We start from the raw sequence: 17,300 nt of genomic DNA, 5'->3' as shown, positions 1-17,300 counted from the left end.
TTATTTCAGTTGAATGACACACTATACAATGTTGCATGATGACTGTCATGACAGATATTAACAGTTGTTTAAGAAATAATCTCAATGATAACTGTCGTGAGACATATTTGTTGAACGATTGTTAATTTCAAAAAATATTTATAATATTTCAAACAATACGGTTATATTTATAACAAATCTCGCAATAATCATTACTAAATTATTTAAGAGTTCAAATCTTCTCACCTCCTAAACATGTTCCAAACAATGTTTCATACAACACTTCTACTACTCATTAATTTTAATACGTATGGACATTCACATTAATCAAGTTTGCTTCCTCGTCTATTTTCTTCTACCTTCTTACAATTAGAGGAGTAGAAATGCAATCCAGACCTGTAGATTATAGAAAGAACAGCAGACTGAGTGTCTCTGTATCAAACTCAAAACTGTAGTTCTACTTTGCGCCACTCTTATCCAGTTTCAGTTGAAGTCGCTGTTACAGCATCGCGAAGCGTATATTTACTTTATGTTCAATTACTCAGATCCCGTTTTCCTCCTGTGTATTCCAGTTCTAAAACTTTACGTTTACTCCTATGCTCTTTTTCAGCAAAACCCATCATAAATCTCGACCAACTGCAATTTTCTTTTCTTCTTTTTGAGTTAATTTCCGTTGGGAACGATAGCTGGAAAATGCCATCGTCTCCCAAAGCATTCTACGCGCGTCAGTCTTTCTCTCCCCGCAGATCGACGCCCCAGATCATATGTTTCCTAATCGTGCTTCTCGGATTCATCATAGGGTTTGTCGCGATTTCACGGCGCAGCCTGGATTACAAGTGCAAATATGATAAGCCGCTGTCAGTGTCCGTCACCTGGGATAAGTCTTCTAATGGCGGTGGTGGTAGTGTTACAGACGAGGGGCAGAAGCGTCACAAAGTGATGGGCTTTGTGGGTATTCAAACAGGGTTCGCATCAGTTGGCCGGCGCAGGGCGTTGCGTCAGACCTGGTTTCCCTCTGATCATCAGGGGCTTCAACGGTATTCATTACTTCCCGGTTTCATTTTGCTCTATTCGTTATTCCATTCTACGCATTTTGTTGTTGAATGCGTTTGCCGTAGATATTTTTTGATTTGTTTAAATTGCTTTCTGCTGGATGTGTTTTTCTTTATCTGATTGCAAATGTAAAGAATTATTCTTTGGTGTTTGTGATTATTTGCTATTTTAGTTCATCTTGCTGCATTAATTGGATGATCTTTCTTTTTATTGATGCTATACTTAGTTGTAAGAGGGACAGGATATGCCAAAAACAGCCATATGTTTGTACTGAATGTCTGCCGTCACCTGCTTGAAAACTTTTAGGAAATTGCTGCATTTTAACGAGATCTGTTTCTGTTAACTTCAACTTTTCCTCCATGCATCACTTTTCGAGTTGAATTTGACGCGTGTCATTAGTTAAACTGTCTGTTATCTTTTGTTTTATGGGTGAAGTGCAAATGGTATATTAATGTCTAGGAATGGAATGGTAGGTTGGAAGAAAGCACCGGTTTGGTTTTCAGATTCGTAATTGGTAGAACTAGTGATAAAATGAAGATGTCAGCACTTAAGGAGGAGGTTGCAAAGTATGATGATTTTCTGCTGCTAGATGTTGAAGAGGAGTACAGTAAACTCCCGTACAAAACGTGAGTTCCGGCTTATTATTAATGGATCCTGTATACCTATTCTCTATGATTTATGACTTTGCCCTTCCTTGCAGTTTAGCTTTCTTCAAAGCTGCCTATGCTCTTTATGATTCTGATTTTTATGTCAAAGCTGACGATGACATTTATTTACGACCAGGTGATTAGTTTCGGAATGTTAAATTGGCTTAATGTTCGCCCACTATTAGGCTTCATCATTCAAGTTTTTACGTGCTTTATGCAAATTCACTCTTAGCTCTTACATTTTCATGAGCAGATCGTCTTTCCTTGCTCCTGGCTAAAGAGCGTCCACATTCTCAGACATATCTTGGGTGCATGAAGAAAGGTCCAGTGTTCACTGATCCAAAGTTAAAATGGTTAGTTCTATAATATCTTTATGTATGTTTATATGCAATCAGAAGTTATCTGTTACTTTGTATCAATCTAGATTCAATATCTCTGTGATAATTGCATTTGTTATGCTGGATATTTATAATTTATGTATTTCTTTGTTAAAGTTGAAAGCAAGGTGGGTTTCTTGCAATACTGGACCTTTGCTTCAGTATTCTAAATGATCTCTAAAAACTCGCAAAACGAGAAATAGTAAGAAATGAGGATATTGTGATATGCACCTGTGTAATTATTGGCGAGCTCATGGGTTGATGAAGAATCTCGTCTCCCGTATTTGTGCACCTGGCAGAAGGTTATTAGTTCTGGTTAGAGATTTCTTTTTGAGCTCTAATCTGGGAGTTTACTTACAGAACTTTCAAAGAGCAAATTGTGGTTTAGACTTTTCTTGCTTCCACATTTTCCTTTGGGCCTCAAGGCGTTACTCTATTGATTGGAGGACTTAAGAAGGCTAATGACATGTGAATCAATAAAAATACGAAAAGATTCTAAAATCATCATCTCACCCGCCAACCCTCATAATAATAAGTTTGATTTTCTTTGTGTTAATGCCATTCTATATTGTCAATTACACGAAAAAGGTACGTCTGTACTCAAATATGCCTTCCCCTCTTCCATTAACATCCTGAGTAAACTTTGCACTGGTATATGATGGAACATTTAAATCATGTAAAGATATGGAAACTTATTGCAGTTTATTCTGTATGGTTAGGTGATAGGGTACTTGATTTGTACAGGTACGAACCTCTGTCGAATTTGCTTGGGAAGGAATACTTTCTTCATGCTTATGGTCCAATTTATGCTCTTTCTAGAGATGTTGTCGCAAGCTTGGTCGCCTTAAGAAATGACAGGTTAGCTCTCTTTCAAATCTTTTTTTCCATGACTTTCTCCATTCTTTAGATGTGTGTCTGAATTGGGTTTCGTGGTACTTTTATTGTTCTCGGTTTTGTTTTCACAACATCATCATTATTTGCATCTTGTGATTATTGTGCAACGCAAAAACTTATTTTCCCTTAAGGGATCTCGTTCATATAACATAGCTTCTTAAACTATTTAGATAGGTAGTTATCAGTTATTGTATTGACTGATGGTGACAGAAAGGATAAAGAAATTATCGCTCTACGTTGCCCCCGACTGTCATCCTAAACATAATAGCCATCTTTCTAAGCTACCCCACTCCCTTTTTTCTTGGATTTTGGTTTGATTAACTCTCCTTAGCTAGACCTTCAGATGCCACGGTTGCATCTGCTGCTAAATGTATTTGTTAATGTATGATATTCAGTTTCCGGATGTTTAGCAATGAGGATGTCACTATCGGTTCTTGGATGCTCGCGATGAACGTCAATCATGAGAATAACCAAAATCTATGTGAAGCAGAGTGTTCGTCCTCATCCATTGCTGTGTGGGATATTCCCAAGTGTTCAGGTATGTACCTTTTGATACTTCGAACATCTGTTTAGACCTTGTATTGCTTCTGCTGCCGATTCTCTTGGATGAAAATAATTTTGTCAATGATGAATATGACCGTATAATAGACATGAGAACTATAGGACTAGGTTGCCCATTCAAGCGAGACATGTCTTCTAATCGACGTGTGAATGGTAAAAACTGCTTTTCATGCCGATCTGTGTGTTGTTGCATGCTCATTTTTTTTCCGCTGTTTCTCTTATAGTGCTTAATAATGATGAACAGTGAACTTCTGTTCAAACTAAGCAATTTTTGTTTCAGACCACTCAGTACTCTTTGGAAGTTTGCTAGTTTAATAAACTCAGTAGTACACACTGACATAATTTGTGTATTGCCACGAGCTGTTTTGCTATGAAAAGACTGTTGCTCATTACAACGTCTCTGGTTTCTAGGACTCTGCAATCCTGAAAAGAAGATGTTGGAACTTCATGGTAAAGATATTTGTTCGAAAAGCTCAACTCTGCCATCAGATGATGATTAACAAACTTAGCTGCACTTCGGAAAACAGGAACACGTTGCTGGGAATGCTTCCTCGGACCAAGTCCGATGATTCCCCTGCATTATATGGTGACATTCACAGTTATGTTTCTCCTGACTTTATATCCAGAAGAGATTTGCAAGAACAGGTTCTCCATATGAGATACAGAGGTTTTGACAGAAGCATGGAATTCTAAGTTTTGAAGTATAAAAGGTAGTAGAAACATGAGTTGCTGTGAGATCACCAAAGTTTTCATTCGTGGTTGTCACAAACTTCATTCTTTATACTTGTAACATAGTACATCAAATGTTCACTATTCTCAACTGTCTCCCTCTAACATGCAACACTTTTTTCGCCATACATGGACACAAACATATATTTATTACGATGGGGGGCTTAAGTAAGAATCATGGTCTCAAATTGTACCCTTAATTTAAGGTTTCTTTACACAAATAGATCATAATTACATAAATTATCCTGATAGCTAAAAAATATGGATAATTTGTTTAATAATATTGATGTTTTATGTTGTATATGTGTAGTTTTTTAAAAAATATGGGTAATTTGTATAAATTGTATTGATATTTTTTATGAGCATATATATAATATTCAAAGAAATAGAAATAATTAGTGTAAAAAAACCATGAGATCGAGGGCATGGATTTAATTATCCCTTAAAAGTTTTTAACTGGTAGGGCCATCACAATCGATACCCTTATCATCAACTCAATTTGTAGGCAGCTAGTGCGCTAAATTTTTTTGGTGGACCTCTTTGTGCAGTTGGCCCAATAATACTTGGAACTCGATCCAATTGCATTCTGCCCAAAGATTCGCCCACAATTGTCATCCTTCACAATAGGGAGAGATTGCGCTTGATTTATATCCAACCATTTCTTGTCAATCATTACACACAAAACTCCTTATCTTTATAATCAATTTAACTTTTCATGTCATTGGCTAATGATTTCGCATTATGAAGAGTGCTAATCTACAAAGCATCGAGTGCTTTCTCATGGTGGGCCTCCGACACAGTGGCCCACCAGTTGAATCATGTCCAATTGCTTTCTGCCCACAAATCTTAGGCCTAATGTAGAGATGGGCTTCCTTTCCACTGATCATGAATTTTCAGTACTTGTTTTCGTTTTCTGATTATGTTATGTCAACATGGTTGTCAGGAAAATTTTTAATTCAAATTGAATTTAGTTGGATTTAAATTAATTATATGAAAAATATAATATATTATTACGTAATTGTTGTGCAATTCATGAAGAGTAGTTAATCACATAGTAAATGTATCACACTTACGCTGTAATTGATTTGATTCAATCAAACATAATTTAGGCAAAAAGAAATTTCCTAGAACAGAAAAGAAGGACGAACTGTCTAATTTCTTATGAAAAATTGGTACTTCATCTAATTCCCTTCCACATCCCACCACACAACCACTATGAAGGTAGCTTTGAACAAGTGCAACGTTTTCATAAAATGCATTGTAAAATCAAATTGATTTAAATATGAATTCGCTTATAATAATAAATTTATAATTTAATTATAATAAGTGATTTTGATTGGTTGCTCAAATTCGACATAACACTGCAACAAGTCATGGGAATGGGGGGAATCCGCTCAAGAAGCAGCATGCAATAAGAGTTGTTATATTGATCGTCTTTTTCATACTTTATTAATTATTATTATTAAAAAAAATTGAAAAATCTACCACACGAAACAAGGAGAAAGGGTGGTTTGGAAGACAAGTTTGAGCAGCCGGTTCGGTTGTCTCCATCAAAATGGGCTTCTGGTGAGAGCAAATGGGCTTCACGTGGGCTTTTCAGTTTTGACAGCAAAGCCCACTTCTGAATTATTTTCTGAGATTCCTATGTTATAACAGGTGCAGATGCAGATGCCAGGTACAGTTAATGATATGATACGACGGCGTCGTCCCCATCGACAGCTATTCTCTGCCTCTGCCTCTGCCCTTCATCAATCTCCCACTTTAGTTTCTGTCGCCACTACATGCACCAAAATAATACAAACAATACCTCTATGTTTGGTTTCATAACCTGACATTTTTCGAGATAAAATAAAATATATTTAATATTTATTTTTATATTTTTTATGTTTTATTTGTGTTATTTTATTTTTAACTTTGTATATATAATATATAGAAGAGACATGATTTGACACTGGGCAGTAATTTTTATCTTTCAAAATACATCATTATACGCAATATATATATTTATATATATAAAAAACATATATAAGAGATATGATTTGAAAAAATGAAGAGTAATTTTTGTATCTTAAATCCCAACAACAAACCTACACCATTTATTTTAAAATATTTTAAATTGCCTCAAAACACAAATCCAAACATACAATTTATCTCCAACACACACTTATTTATCTCTATTTTTCTCTCTTTATCTTCAAAACACCAAAATAAAACATTCAAAACACAAATCCACACACAATATATATTTTCTGCTTTGATTCTCCATTAAATTACAACAAACTACTATAAAATTTGTCATAATTTACTCTCGATCCTATTCCTGCCTCCCAATTACCTCATCAAATTGTACAAATGTTTATATCCATGCAAGTACGTGCATGTAAGTCCGTAAGCAACTTATAGTTAACGGGACTTGTCCTAGTTACCGGTGTTGGAGCCTACTTTTGATGGTGGTACTTATCCTTGACCGCAAGCAAAAAGTTTGCACATACAAAGGCCTCTTGCCTCTAACTAAACACCTTCTTAGAATGAAACTATGGGTCTAAAAAATTAGAGCGAACAATACATCTTGCTATGAGACTTTAATCACATCATGTACGCGTATCAGCCCGTTCTACAATGTTCTTGCAGTAAAACCTGTCACACCATTATTCGACTCGATAACTGTAACTCCACCAACAGGTTAGGAATTAAATGACCAACTTTTTCAAACAAAATAAACCAATCACAACCAACTTATAAATACATTCCTAATTATGAAATACAATTAAGAACATTGAAGCGAAAAGTTAATAGTATATGAATGAAGATGATTGATCTATGATTGGAGAAAGCAGTAAAGACCTAACATCCCCACATCATTATTAGAATTATAGTACTGGGAAATTATTCAATCACATGACCATGACTCAATAATGAGGTGCAAATGCAGGTAAAGTTGCTGGGAAGATGTGGAGCCAACTACTTGTCCCTAATCCTAAAATGGAGGCGCCTTTGCACTTCAACTGTACCCATCTGTACACTGCTAACTGCACCCTTAATGCAAATCATCCTCTACTTATACTGGATCTTTTAACTCAGATCAAATTTTAATTAATTATATAATAAAAAAATATATTTGTAATGTAATTAATTTGATTCGATCAAATTTAATTTGAATTAAAAGATTTTTCTATCTACAACATTCAGTACCAGCCACCCCACCCCAACCCACCTCCTCTGTTTTTTTTTTTATTAGGATTGATTGGTGAGGTTGAGGGTTTCTATTTTGAGCTTCCTCCCCAATACAACATTGTGTGTTGGATACCCCTTGTTTGGGTTTCTCACATCACATGCCACCTAAAAGATTCCTCAAAACACCACACCTATGGTTGGACTCTCACAATTTTTCAATTTCTTTTTTTTTTTTATAAATTTTAAGTTGAATTAATTAGTTTGTATTTTAATTCTTACTTAGAAATGTTAGTACGTACGATATTCTAATTTCGCTCTAATTTTTATGTATTCGTAAGAGTCTAAGTAATTCAGAAAAAATTCATATATAATGGTGAGTATGTACAATTATTCTGTATCATCATACAATATTTTATGTAACTACGTTCAATTAGAATATAAAAAAAAAGATACACATCGCATCAGTACAGTTAGGTCATATATACATAATTAGAGCTTACATGTAACCAAAAAATTAAAAAGAATCATAGCGAGAGATGAAATTATATAATTGATCATTATCTTTAGGTAATTTATGAATGCAGCAGATGTCTATATATATAAAATAAAATGAATATATGTATATATATAAATATAATTGAGGAAGAAGAGAATTTAGGGATGATGATGGTGATGAATAGTTGAAAAGGATTCCCATTTCCGAGAATAAAATCCACAAGAATTGTAGCAGTTGCATGTGAGCATCACGTGCTTTTGCAGCCTCATTCTTGTCTTGGCAAAGCCAAACTCCCCCCTTATCCACTTACATCTGCCAACGCCCAACACACACCTTTCATTTCAATTTACTATTTTACCATTCCCATTCCCATGCATGCACTTTCACTTTTACTCTGCTTCTTCTCCTCTAATTATTACTTGTATATATAAACCCCACACCACACCACATTCTAAGAACTGGTAATGCCCTCGTTTGGTTAGTTGATTTTTTTTAGAGATATTTTATGATTAACTAATGTGTGGGTGGCCAACGGGATTTAATTCAATTGGTGAAGTTGAAGATTCATGACTTTAAAAGTTGTATATTCGAATCTCATTTTATGTATGTAATTGTTATATCTACTTAATAATAATAATTTTTTTTATTCTCCAGACATTACGATAAACAATAAATACTAGTAATCATGATGACATATTTGAGGACAAAATCTAACAGCGAATTTACACCTCCCACTGCGTGTCTCTCTGTGTGTGTGGGTCATGTGGGTGAGAACATGGTGGGATTCTGAGGACATGATCATTGGGTTTGCAGAAAAACCCCTCAAATTTTAATGAAAAAAAGACGTACTATTATCAATGATATCTTCTTAACTTGATGTTTGAAAATAATACTAAAGTTTTATGGAAAAATTTAAAATTATGTGTTCGATTTCTATTGAATATGTAGGGATTTGTCTCGCTTTTATATAAATTATTATAATTTATTTATAGTTATATGGATATATTGAATGAATTCGGAATTATATATCGAATTAGTGTTAAAAAAAATCACAATAAAAAAATTGAAAAAGCCGTACTGCTCTTACACACACTCTCTGGGTTTTTTCGAATTCCGACACATTCTTAGTTTGCAGTTCTTCATCTCTCACAAATCACATGGCATGCAGTTCTGATTGTGATTAATTAATTAATATTGATTTTGATTTTGAATAATAATAATATTATATGTTAATTAATTACTTACCTTTCTCCGAGGTTTGTTTAGGTTAATTACCAGCTAATTAACACCAAATCTGTGGGCGCTGAGGGGATTAGGGGTTTAAGGGGGTGGAATTGAGAGAATAAACAAGTGATTAAGCATATGAGTGGTTGGGCAGTGAAATTTAGCTCAGTTGGCGAAGTTGAAAACCCGTGAAAGTGACCAATCAAAATTATTCGTATTGTTAAAAAATATTTCAATCTCAACTTTAAATATAAAATTTTTAAAATAAATAAAAATAGTAAAATTGAATTAAGATTATTATAATGAAAGTGAAGTAGTAAACATTAAAGTTGAATTTATTTAAAAAAAATCAAAACAGTAAGAAGTACCCATAAGGTGATTATTATATTTCAAAAACAGAAATAAATATCTCAAACATCTGAAAAGTACTTTTTTAAACCAAAAATTGAAAAATACTTTCCACCCAAACAATCTCTAAATTGAGCAATTTCTTCTTTTCTTAGTAACAAGAGAAAGAGCAAATTCAGCTTTTAACTCAGCTTTTGTGCTCCTCTTTTTCTTGCTACATATTAGCATCCAGATTCAAAAGGTTAAGTAATTATATCAGTATTTTAATAAATTCAATAACTCATCGAATTCAAACTTATATAAACAAACTAATAATAATAAAATAAATTTACATAAATTAAAATAAATACCTACATATTTTAAGATTCGAACTCATGATGTCGAATTTATTTTTGAGAATTCAACTTTAAATAGTAGACCAGCAAGAAAATTACTGATCTCACTTTTTTCTTTTTTTTTTAACACAATCAAAATTTTAGGTCCCATCAAATTTCTTATAGTTACTATAAATAAGCAAAAAGATTTAGTGTCAAAAATTATTTTATTGATGGCTATAAATCTACTAATACATTTAAAATTAAATAAATTGTATATTAAATTAAGTATTATAAATGGATGATGAGAGAGGGTGCAGAATGATGAGATTTATTGTGAGTTGGTATTAGCATCACGTGAGAAAAAGGTGGATTAAATCTGATTGGTTGATCAATATTTGTATTTGTTTGATGAAGAATGAGATGCCACTCCTCTCATCATTGGATATCAACCAACACTATCAAAACAATAAACTCATTTATTCTACAAAAAATGAATAATTAATTAAATACCAGCAAATTAATAATGAATATTTTTTATCTGTATATTCTCTTTTTTTTATATATATATTTTTTGTGTATGTTCTTTTGGCAAAATAATAGTAGTACAATCTTGTACACATTATTGATGGGGTGCAATGTGGGAAATAAGGTGGCCCCACCATGTTTACAATTCTTAACATTATTATTTTGTCCGTAGATTATTTAAAATTTATCATAATTATAAATATTTTTTATTTTTATAAAATTACAATTACCTTTTAAAATTAATGATCGTCTAACATATATATTCTCATAACAACCCATTATCGGGGGTATTTGTTAAATAACCATTGATTTCAGGAGAATATTTGTAATTTTTTTATAGTATTTATAACTATGACAAATTTTAGGGAGCCATTTCTAATTTTACTTTTTCTAATGGGAAATTACGTGTAAATGCATGATTTACAAGCCACGAGTAGTTAACCGGACATAGGTCTAGCTTGATTTGACGGTTGCATAATTAATTATGTAAATGCTGATCGTAATTAAATTTCTAAACGAGCCTTGTTCCTAAGGTAAATGAAGGGATTAATAAATTATTCAATGAGCATAATGTGTAACTAAGTAAAAAATAATTGCAGCTTTTATCAAAATCATATGATTTTGATTGAATTTAATTTCAAAATTAATTTTTTTTAAAAGTGAATCAATTAAATGACATAAAGAATTATATTTGTTTGATGTGTTCGATCAGAAGGCGGTAAAACACATACTTAACTTGTAACCCAAACAGCATAAGTCATTAATTACTTTGGGCTAACTCTTGTATCATTAGATCTAAGCTTAGTTTCTAAATTTGGGCCTAAATAAGTTTAATTAAGATGATTAGTTCGAAATCCAATGTGTATAGATATATATATAAATACTTATCTCATATTTTTATTTTCCATGTCAGGTGCGTTTTTAACTAAAATTCGATTATGCAATATATGGTAATAGTACAAACAAGAAAATCAACCTAAATAGTGTAAAATTCATTTTGACCAAAATTTCACTGACGCTCAATTAATGGTGTTAATGTAACTTGGAATTATACGATAGAGTTTTTTAATCGGATTCTTTATCATAATTAATGTGCAGTACAATTACATACTAGACTTTTAAATAATGAACCTTCAACGGTCAAACCAGCCTTAATATAAAGAAAATCAAAAAAACAAGAACAGTAACGAAAAATTAATCACGTAAAGCTCACCAATAAAAAACAAACAGATATTTATAGACTTTCTCTGGATAAGATGAAAGTACGATTATTATCCATCTTTACCCAAAATGGATCGTCAAGAACCATATCTCTCAACAACTCAATAAGAACTCATTATTCTCCCCCAATAATCGTCGTGCATTAAGAATCATGTCCGTTCTTAAATTCAATTTATCCCCTTCATATATATATAGGCACGTACAAAAACACCCACTAATTATTTATATTATCGTTGTATATTAAAAAAAACAAGTCATAAAATAACTTAACACAATCACAATTCTCCAATAAAATGTCGTCATCACCATCTTATTTTATTTACACTTGTTTCCATTTATGTTCTCTCGAAACAAACACAACATCGAAATCCCACAAACTTTTTGTGCAAATTTAGGCCTATCACTGCCCACAACCATTACTTACCTCATTCACTACCCACCACCTATTTTATTACAACTCCCTCCAAATCAAGGTTGAAGTCTTATGAATCAGTTTGAGATGATGAATTTAATTTTTATCAAATGTGTCGATATTTATCTTATTTTATATGAATTTATTATAATTTAATTAATTATTATATTGATCAAGTTGATGTATTTGATTAATAGTTTAATACTCGAAAAAAAACTCCAACTCCGTACGAAGTGGTAATCATAATATTATTTTTGTTTTTATTCTTGTACATTGATATTATTATAAATTAATGATAATGTGTTGGTATTAATATAAAACTGTAATAAAGCAATAGAGATATTGTACAAAATTAAGGAGGGGAGATGCAGAATTCCAAGCTTGTCTATTGTTAGTTGTGTGAGTTGAGTGGGCAGTGCAAAGTGATTGAAGCTTCCCTAGAAGATGTTCTTGTTAAACTTATTTGGTTAAATATATCTTTGCACGTGGTTGATAATTGTCTATTAAGTCAGAGATTTTTTTCCCCTAAGTTTATTTATAATATCTTTTAAGTATTAAATTTTATTTAAATATTTTTTAGTTATTTTAATAAAATAAATTTATTCGAAAGGGTATTAATGACAATTTTATTGTTAATTATAATACGGTTAAGTTTGTCGAAATTTTGTATTTTTCTTGGATAAGTTTATAAGATATTAATCTTAATTGTTTTCACAATTTATAAAAAAATTTGTCCGACATTTTATGATATTTAAAAGCGTCAATACATTTTATTAAATATGTTAAGAATTTTATAAGTTCATTGGAGATATTTTCTACTGTAATTATTGTTTTATTTTTTCTTCTCAATAATTATTATTTTTACATATTTTATTTTATTTATCATAATAATAATTGGCATGAACTCTTCCACAAACTAATCATAATTCACATACAAAATCAACAAGGTCTATTCAAACGACAAAGTCGAGGTCCACGACTATAAGATCTGAGTTTGAATTCTAGTAATATATAAATATTATTTATTTTATTTCTAACTGTTAATTCATAATAGATTGTTACGTTTAACTGACAAGGCATTCAAGTAAATCATCCAAAATAATTATAATTATTAGCTACTTCAAAAGAAACTTGTTTAATAAATTCAACTAATCAAACAACAAGCGAATTATCCTGTTCGTATTATTAATGAACTGAGTGTAAGTTGCAGATACATTCTATACTTTGATTGGAGTCATAATGTAGAGGATAGTACTATTATGTGGCCTATTTATAACTCGAATAATTAATACAGAAGTAGCATAAAATTTTGAGTATGAAGAATGTTCAAAATTCAAGTACAGTCTTTCATTGTTATTTATATACATTAAATCATAAAAACACCCATTAATTTTTGTCTTTTAAAAAAAATCAAATATATTTTCTGTTTCAATGCACTGTCTGGATACGACTTGTTTTACAGAATAATTAATAATAATTTTAATCTAATTTTAGTGTTGGTATTATATTTCAATACTTTTATTTATATATTGGGAGAAGAAAATTTTGGTATTAATAATATAATGGAAATGGAAATGTAAAAAGTTGGGCTCGGCTTAACAGCTAGAGGATGGCTTGTCATGATAGGCCCAGCTCACTATATATTCTCCCAACAATAGACTGGTCTCCACTCTACGTTTGCGCCTGCCTGGCCCATTGCTGGCTTGGCTTGGCTAATCAACTAACAGATTCTACTTTTCATATATATATATATATGTATATTCTTTTTAAATAAGCAAAAGGTCAAGTCAATTTAAATCATTATGGTATTATATCGAAATTAGAAATATCTTTCTGAAGGTGATAAGTAATTTATCTTAATAATAGAATTTTTATTTATAAAAAGAACTGTTAAAAATAGTGAGAATTTTTACATATTGATAATAAAACTCTGATTTGCACCGTTCTAATATTTTTCAAGGTAAATTACAGTCATCTATCCAGAATTTTGACATTAATTATAAATAATTTTAATTTTGACATCGGTCTAACATCGAATTTGTTTCCTTAGTCTTTATTATATTTTCATTTAATTTTTATAATGAACTGATCAAAATATTTTTTTTGAATGATAAATTATGATTTCATCTATTTTTCAAAATCTTTTAATATTTTTATAGAGGAATATTCCTTGTAAAAATACTTATTTTGTCAATTTAAAAAAATATTTATAATTATTCAGTATAATTAATGGTATTTTTTAATTCCACGAGTGGGGGGGGGGGGTTGACGTAGTAGTAAGAAGCGAGGATACCGAAGTGAAGGCATGTGGGGTCTGGGGGTTTGCAAATTTTGAAGCATTTTCGGGAATCAAGGTATAGGTCGAGGTAGAGGGTGGAAACTGAATTTCATGGAGAGTTAGGGGCAATATTGGAATTTTGCAACTCCTCCCTCTCTCATCAAATCTCGTGTGTGTAGGCGTTTGCCTTCCCTACTTACGTAATCAAAGTGGAAATCTAGAGAGAGAGAGAGAGAGATGTAAGTGAATCCTAGGGAGGAGATCAATTTAAATAATATTTATAATAATTATTATATTAAAGAGAGGAATAGGATCGCCTGCGTTACGCCTATGCCCGTGACAGATCAAATTGACCAATCAGTCAATGAGTATTTACGACTACTGGGACCCACTTGTGGTGGTCTGCTTTTTGGTTTCTTTTGTCAACTTTTCATCATTAATTAATAAAAATACAATTTGGAAACTATGAATGAATTGCGACACTTCTAAAATCAAACTTTACACTTTACACGAATGTTCGGTGCCACCCTCCTCAATTATCATATAATTGAAGTCGCTTTTCAATATATAGAAACCACGTTTTTATATTTTCTTACATTCTTAATTTTATTTATTAATTATCATCAATCAATTAATTGAGTTGATATCGCTCTTCTCCTTATAAAATGAGATAATCTTGATTTTTTTTTGTAAGTTATTTGTTATTTTGCTGAAATATAATTTTTTAAAATTTAATGAGGATAAAAGTATTATTCTTGTTACCAATATTGATAATTGTGGCAGTAATAATATATATTAAATCTCATTTAACACTCATTAATTGTTTACAGTGATAATTTTTTAGTAATATTCAATGAGGTTTAGTTCAATAGACGAAACTAATGTCTTATGAATCTAAAATTATAGGTTCGAATTGCACCAATATGTGTGAAGTTATTTTACGTTAGTTGTAGGTAGGGGTCTTCTACTTTAATAATAGGCGTTGATTAGATATAATTATCCGATAACAATTAGAATATGATTGTATAGTTGTGGATAATTATTTAGATATAGATATTTGATATTAATTATTGTAATAATCTTATTCAGAAATAAGAATAACAGTTTGCCGCTTTCACTTTCAAAAACTACCAATAGTAATAACATTTATATGATTTTTATCATGGATAAAATTGTGAGGATCACTGTAATGATACGTCAATATTATTCTCAACTAATATACATAATTGTGATAATTTTAATGTCATAATAATATTATTATTTTTGTATATTTGGAGGATTATTATTACTTTCTTGTAATTAATAAAGATTGTTATTTTTATCATTCAATTCTTAACATTAATGTAACTCAATGTATTTAAACTAACACATTCAAAACAAAACTTGTACGTATTATATGGCCATGCATGAGTTTTGCACTTTATCTGAAGTCATGCATATAATTGCACATCTCACTGTGTGTAAGCTTCGGCCTATATTTAATTTAATTTAATTTATTTTGTTTTTCAATGTATACATAGTGAGGAAATGAATTAATATATACATATATATATGTGGGGATAATTATACTCTCCTCCTTGATTGATTTATTACTGACTTACTGTAGGTCAAATAATTTTTTTTCAAACGTGAATATATATGTATATATTTACATGTATTAACGCGTGAAGACGTACGAAAATACTTTGATCATAAAAAGATTTATCGGACTTGCTGTAAGTCAGTAATAAGTTAATCGGGGTAAATATAAATTTTTTTTCTAATTTTTTGTTAATACTAATAAATTCGATAAATTTTAACTAATTGATGGATTTATTTGTTAGATAGAAGCAAATCTTAGGGGTGCTGAATATAACTTTTCAAACCATAGAGGATCTACATGTAATTGCATCAAACCTCATGATAGAGGAATGTAATTATCTATATATATATAAATAATTTAGTAGTAACATAGTACTGTCACAAATTATTGCGATAATCTTTTGCTATCACTAAGTCTATGACTATACTCTATATATACACTATTAATTTTACATGATGATAATTATAATTCAATTTATTTCCGTTGTTTTTAATATTGACGATTAATACACAATTTTTGTCATTTTGAAATTCGTACAAATTAGTATTAACAATCCAAAAAAAGGCCGTCATTCACATTCAATTTTCTTGTAGTAAATATCAGTTGTAATAACAAATTGTAACAACTATTAGAAACCAATTATAAGAAAAAATAGTTTGATACTACCAAACTTAAGAGTTGAATATATACATATATATATATATATGGTGCTCAAGATACTGGAATATATCGATGGTTGTCGTCACGTATTAAAAAACAAAGTACGTATCAATCATTCATTTACCTGATGTATTGCACATTGGACGTTAATATCCTAGTTACAAGACAGGCAGAGGATAGATGCCATTTTCTCTTCTTTTCTGTATGTATATTTTTAGAGGTGCATTGATCAAAATATTTTCATGTAATTATCAATTATTGATGGATTAATAATTTAGATATATGAATTGAGGCGAGTTCAATCATACCTCACATAAATGATAAATATTATACAAGTATTTAGATATACAAGGATGATGGAAGATTACATGAAATTTTTTTGAATAGTAAAATAAAAAAGACATAGTGACAAATTGGAGATGAAAATAGGAAATTGAGGTTAGATTGATAGAGTGTGATGAGAGATTGACACGTCCACAAGGTACATTTGTAACGTTTGGGACTGGAATGCTCACACCCAACTCCATCGCCATTCATCCGCAGCCCCAAAAGGGTAGAGTGGTGGGGCAGAGGCAGAGGGCCGTAGCCTCCCCACTCTCTTACAATTTCTGGATAATTCTACTTTACTTTTCTCACTTGTTGTCTAATTATTTGTGGAGTGTTTATGATTGTAAAATTATACCTATTATTTTTAATATTTATTTTTTTTAATAATTAGATTAATTTGTCGGTTCAAATTCAATAATTTTTTTGATATTGGTAACATAAATTGCATATTTGTTTATTAAGGTTAAACAATTTTTTTTTATCAAACTGTCTATAT

General features: G+C 30.9%; 1 protein-coding gene across 1 annotated transcript; it reads left to right on the top strand.

Moving 5' to 3' along the window:
• Nucleotides 1-277: 277 nt before the first annotated feature.
• Nucleotides 278-4,366, top strand: LOC105165437 (putative beta-1,3-galactosyltransferase 13). The gene is made up of 7 exons (XM_011084453.3): nucleotides 278-1,016; nucleotides 1,506-1,658; nucleotides 1,733-1,815; nucleotides 1,933-2,032; nucleotides 2,801-2,914; nucleotides 3,346-3,488; nucleotides 3,923-4,366. Exons 1-7 carry the CDS (start codon nucleotides 673-675, stop codon nucleotides 4,009-4,011), a joined length of 1,026 nt encoding a protein of 341 aa, XP_011082755.1. The 5' UTR covers nucleotides 278-672; the 3' UTR covers nucleotides 4,012-4,366.
• The last annotated feature ends 12,934 nt before the right edge of the window (nucleotides 4,367-17,300 follow it).

Source organism: Sesamum indicum, linkage group LG12, assembly GCF_026168435.1.
Source record: "Sesamum indicum cultivar Baizhima isolate 11 linkage group LG12, ASM2616843v1, whole genome shotgun sequence".
In the NCBI taxonomy this organism is placed as follows: Eukaryota; Viridiplantae; Streptophyta; class Magnoliopsida; order Lamiales; family Pedaliaceae; genus Sesamum; species Sesamum indicum.
The sequence above is the reverse complement of the archived record's forward strand: the minus strand, read 5'-3'. Positions and strand labels throughout refer to the sequence as shown.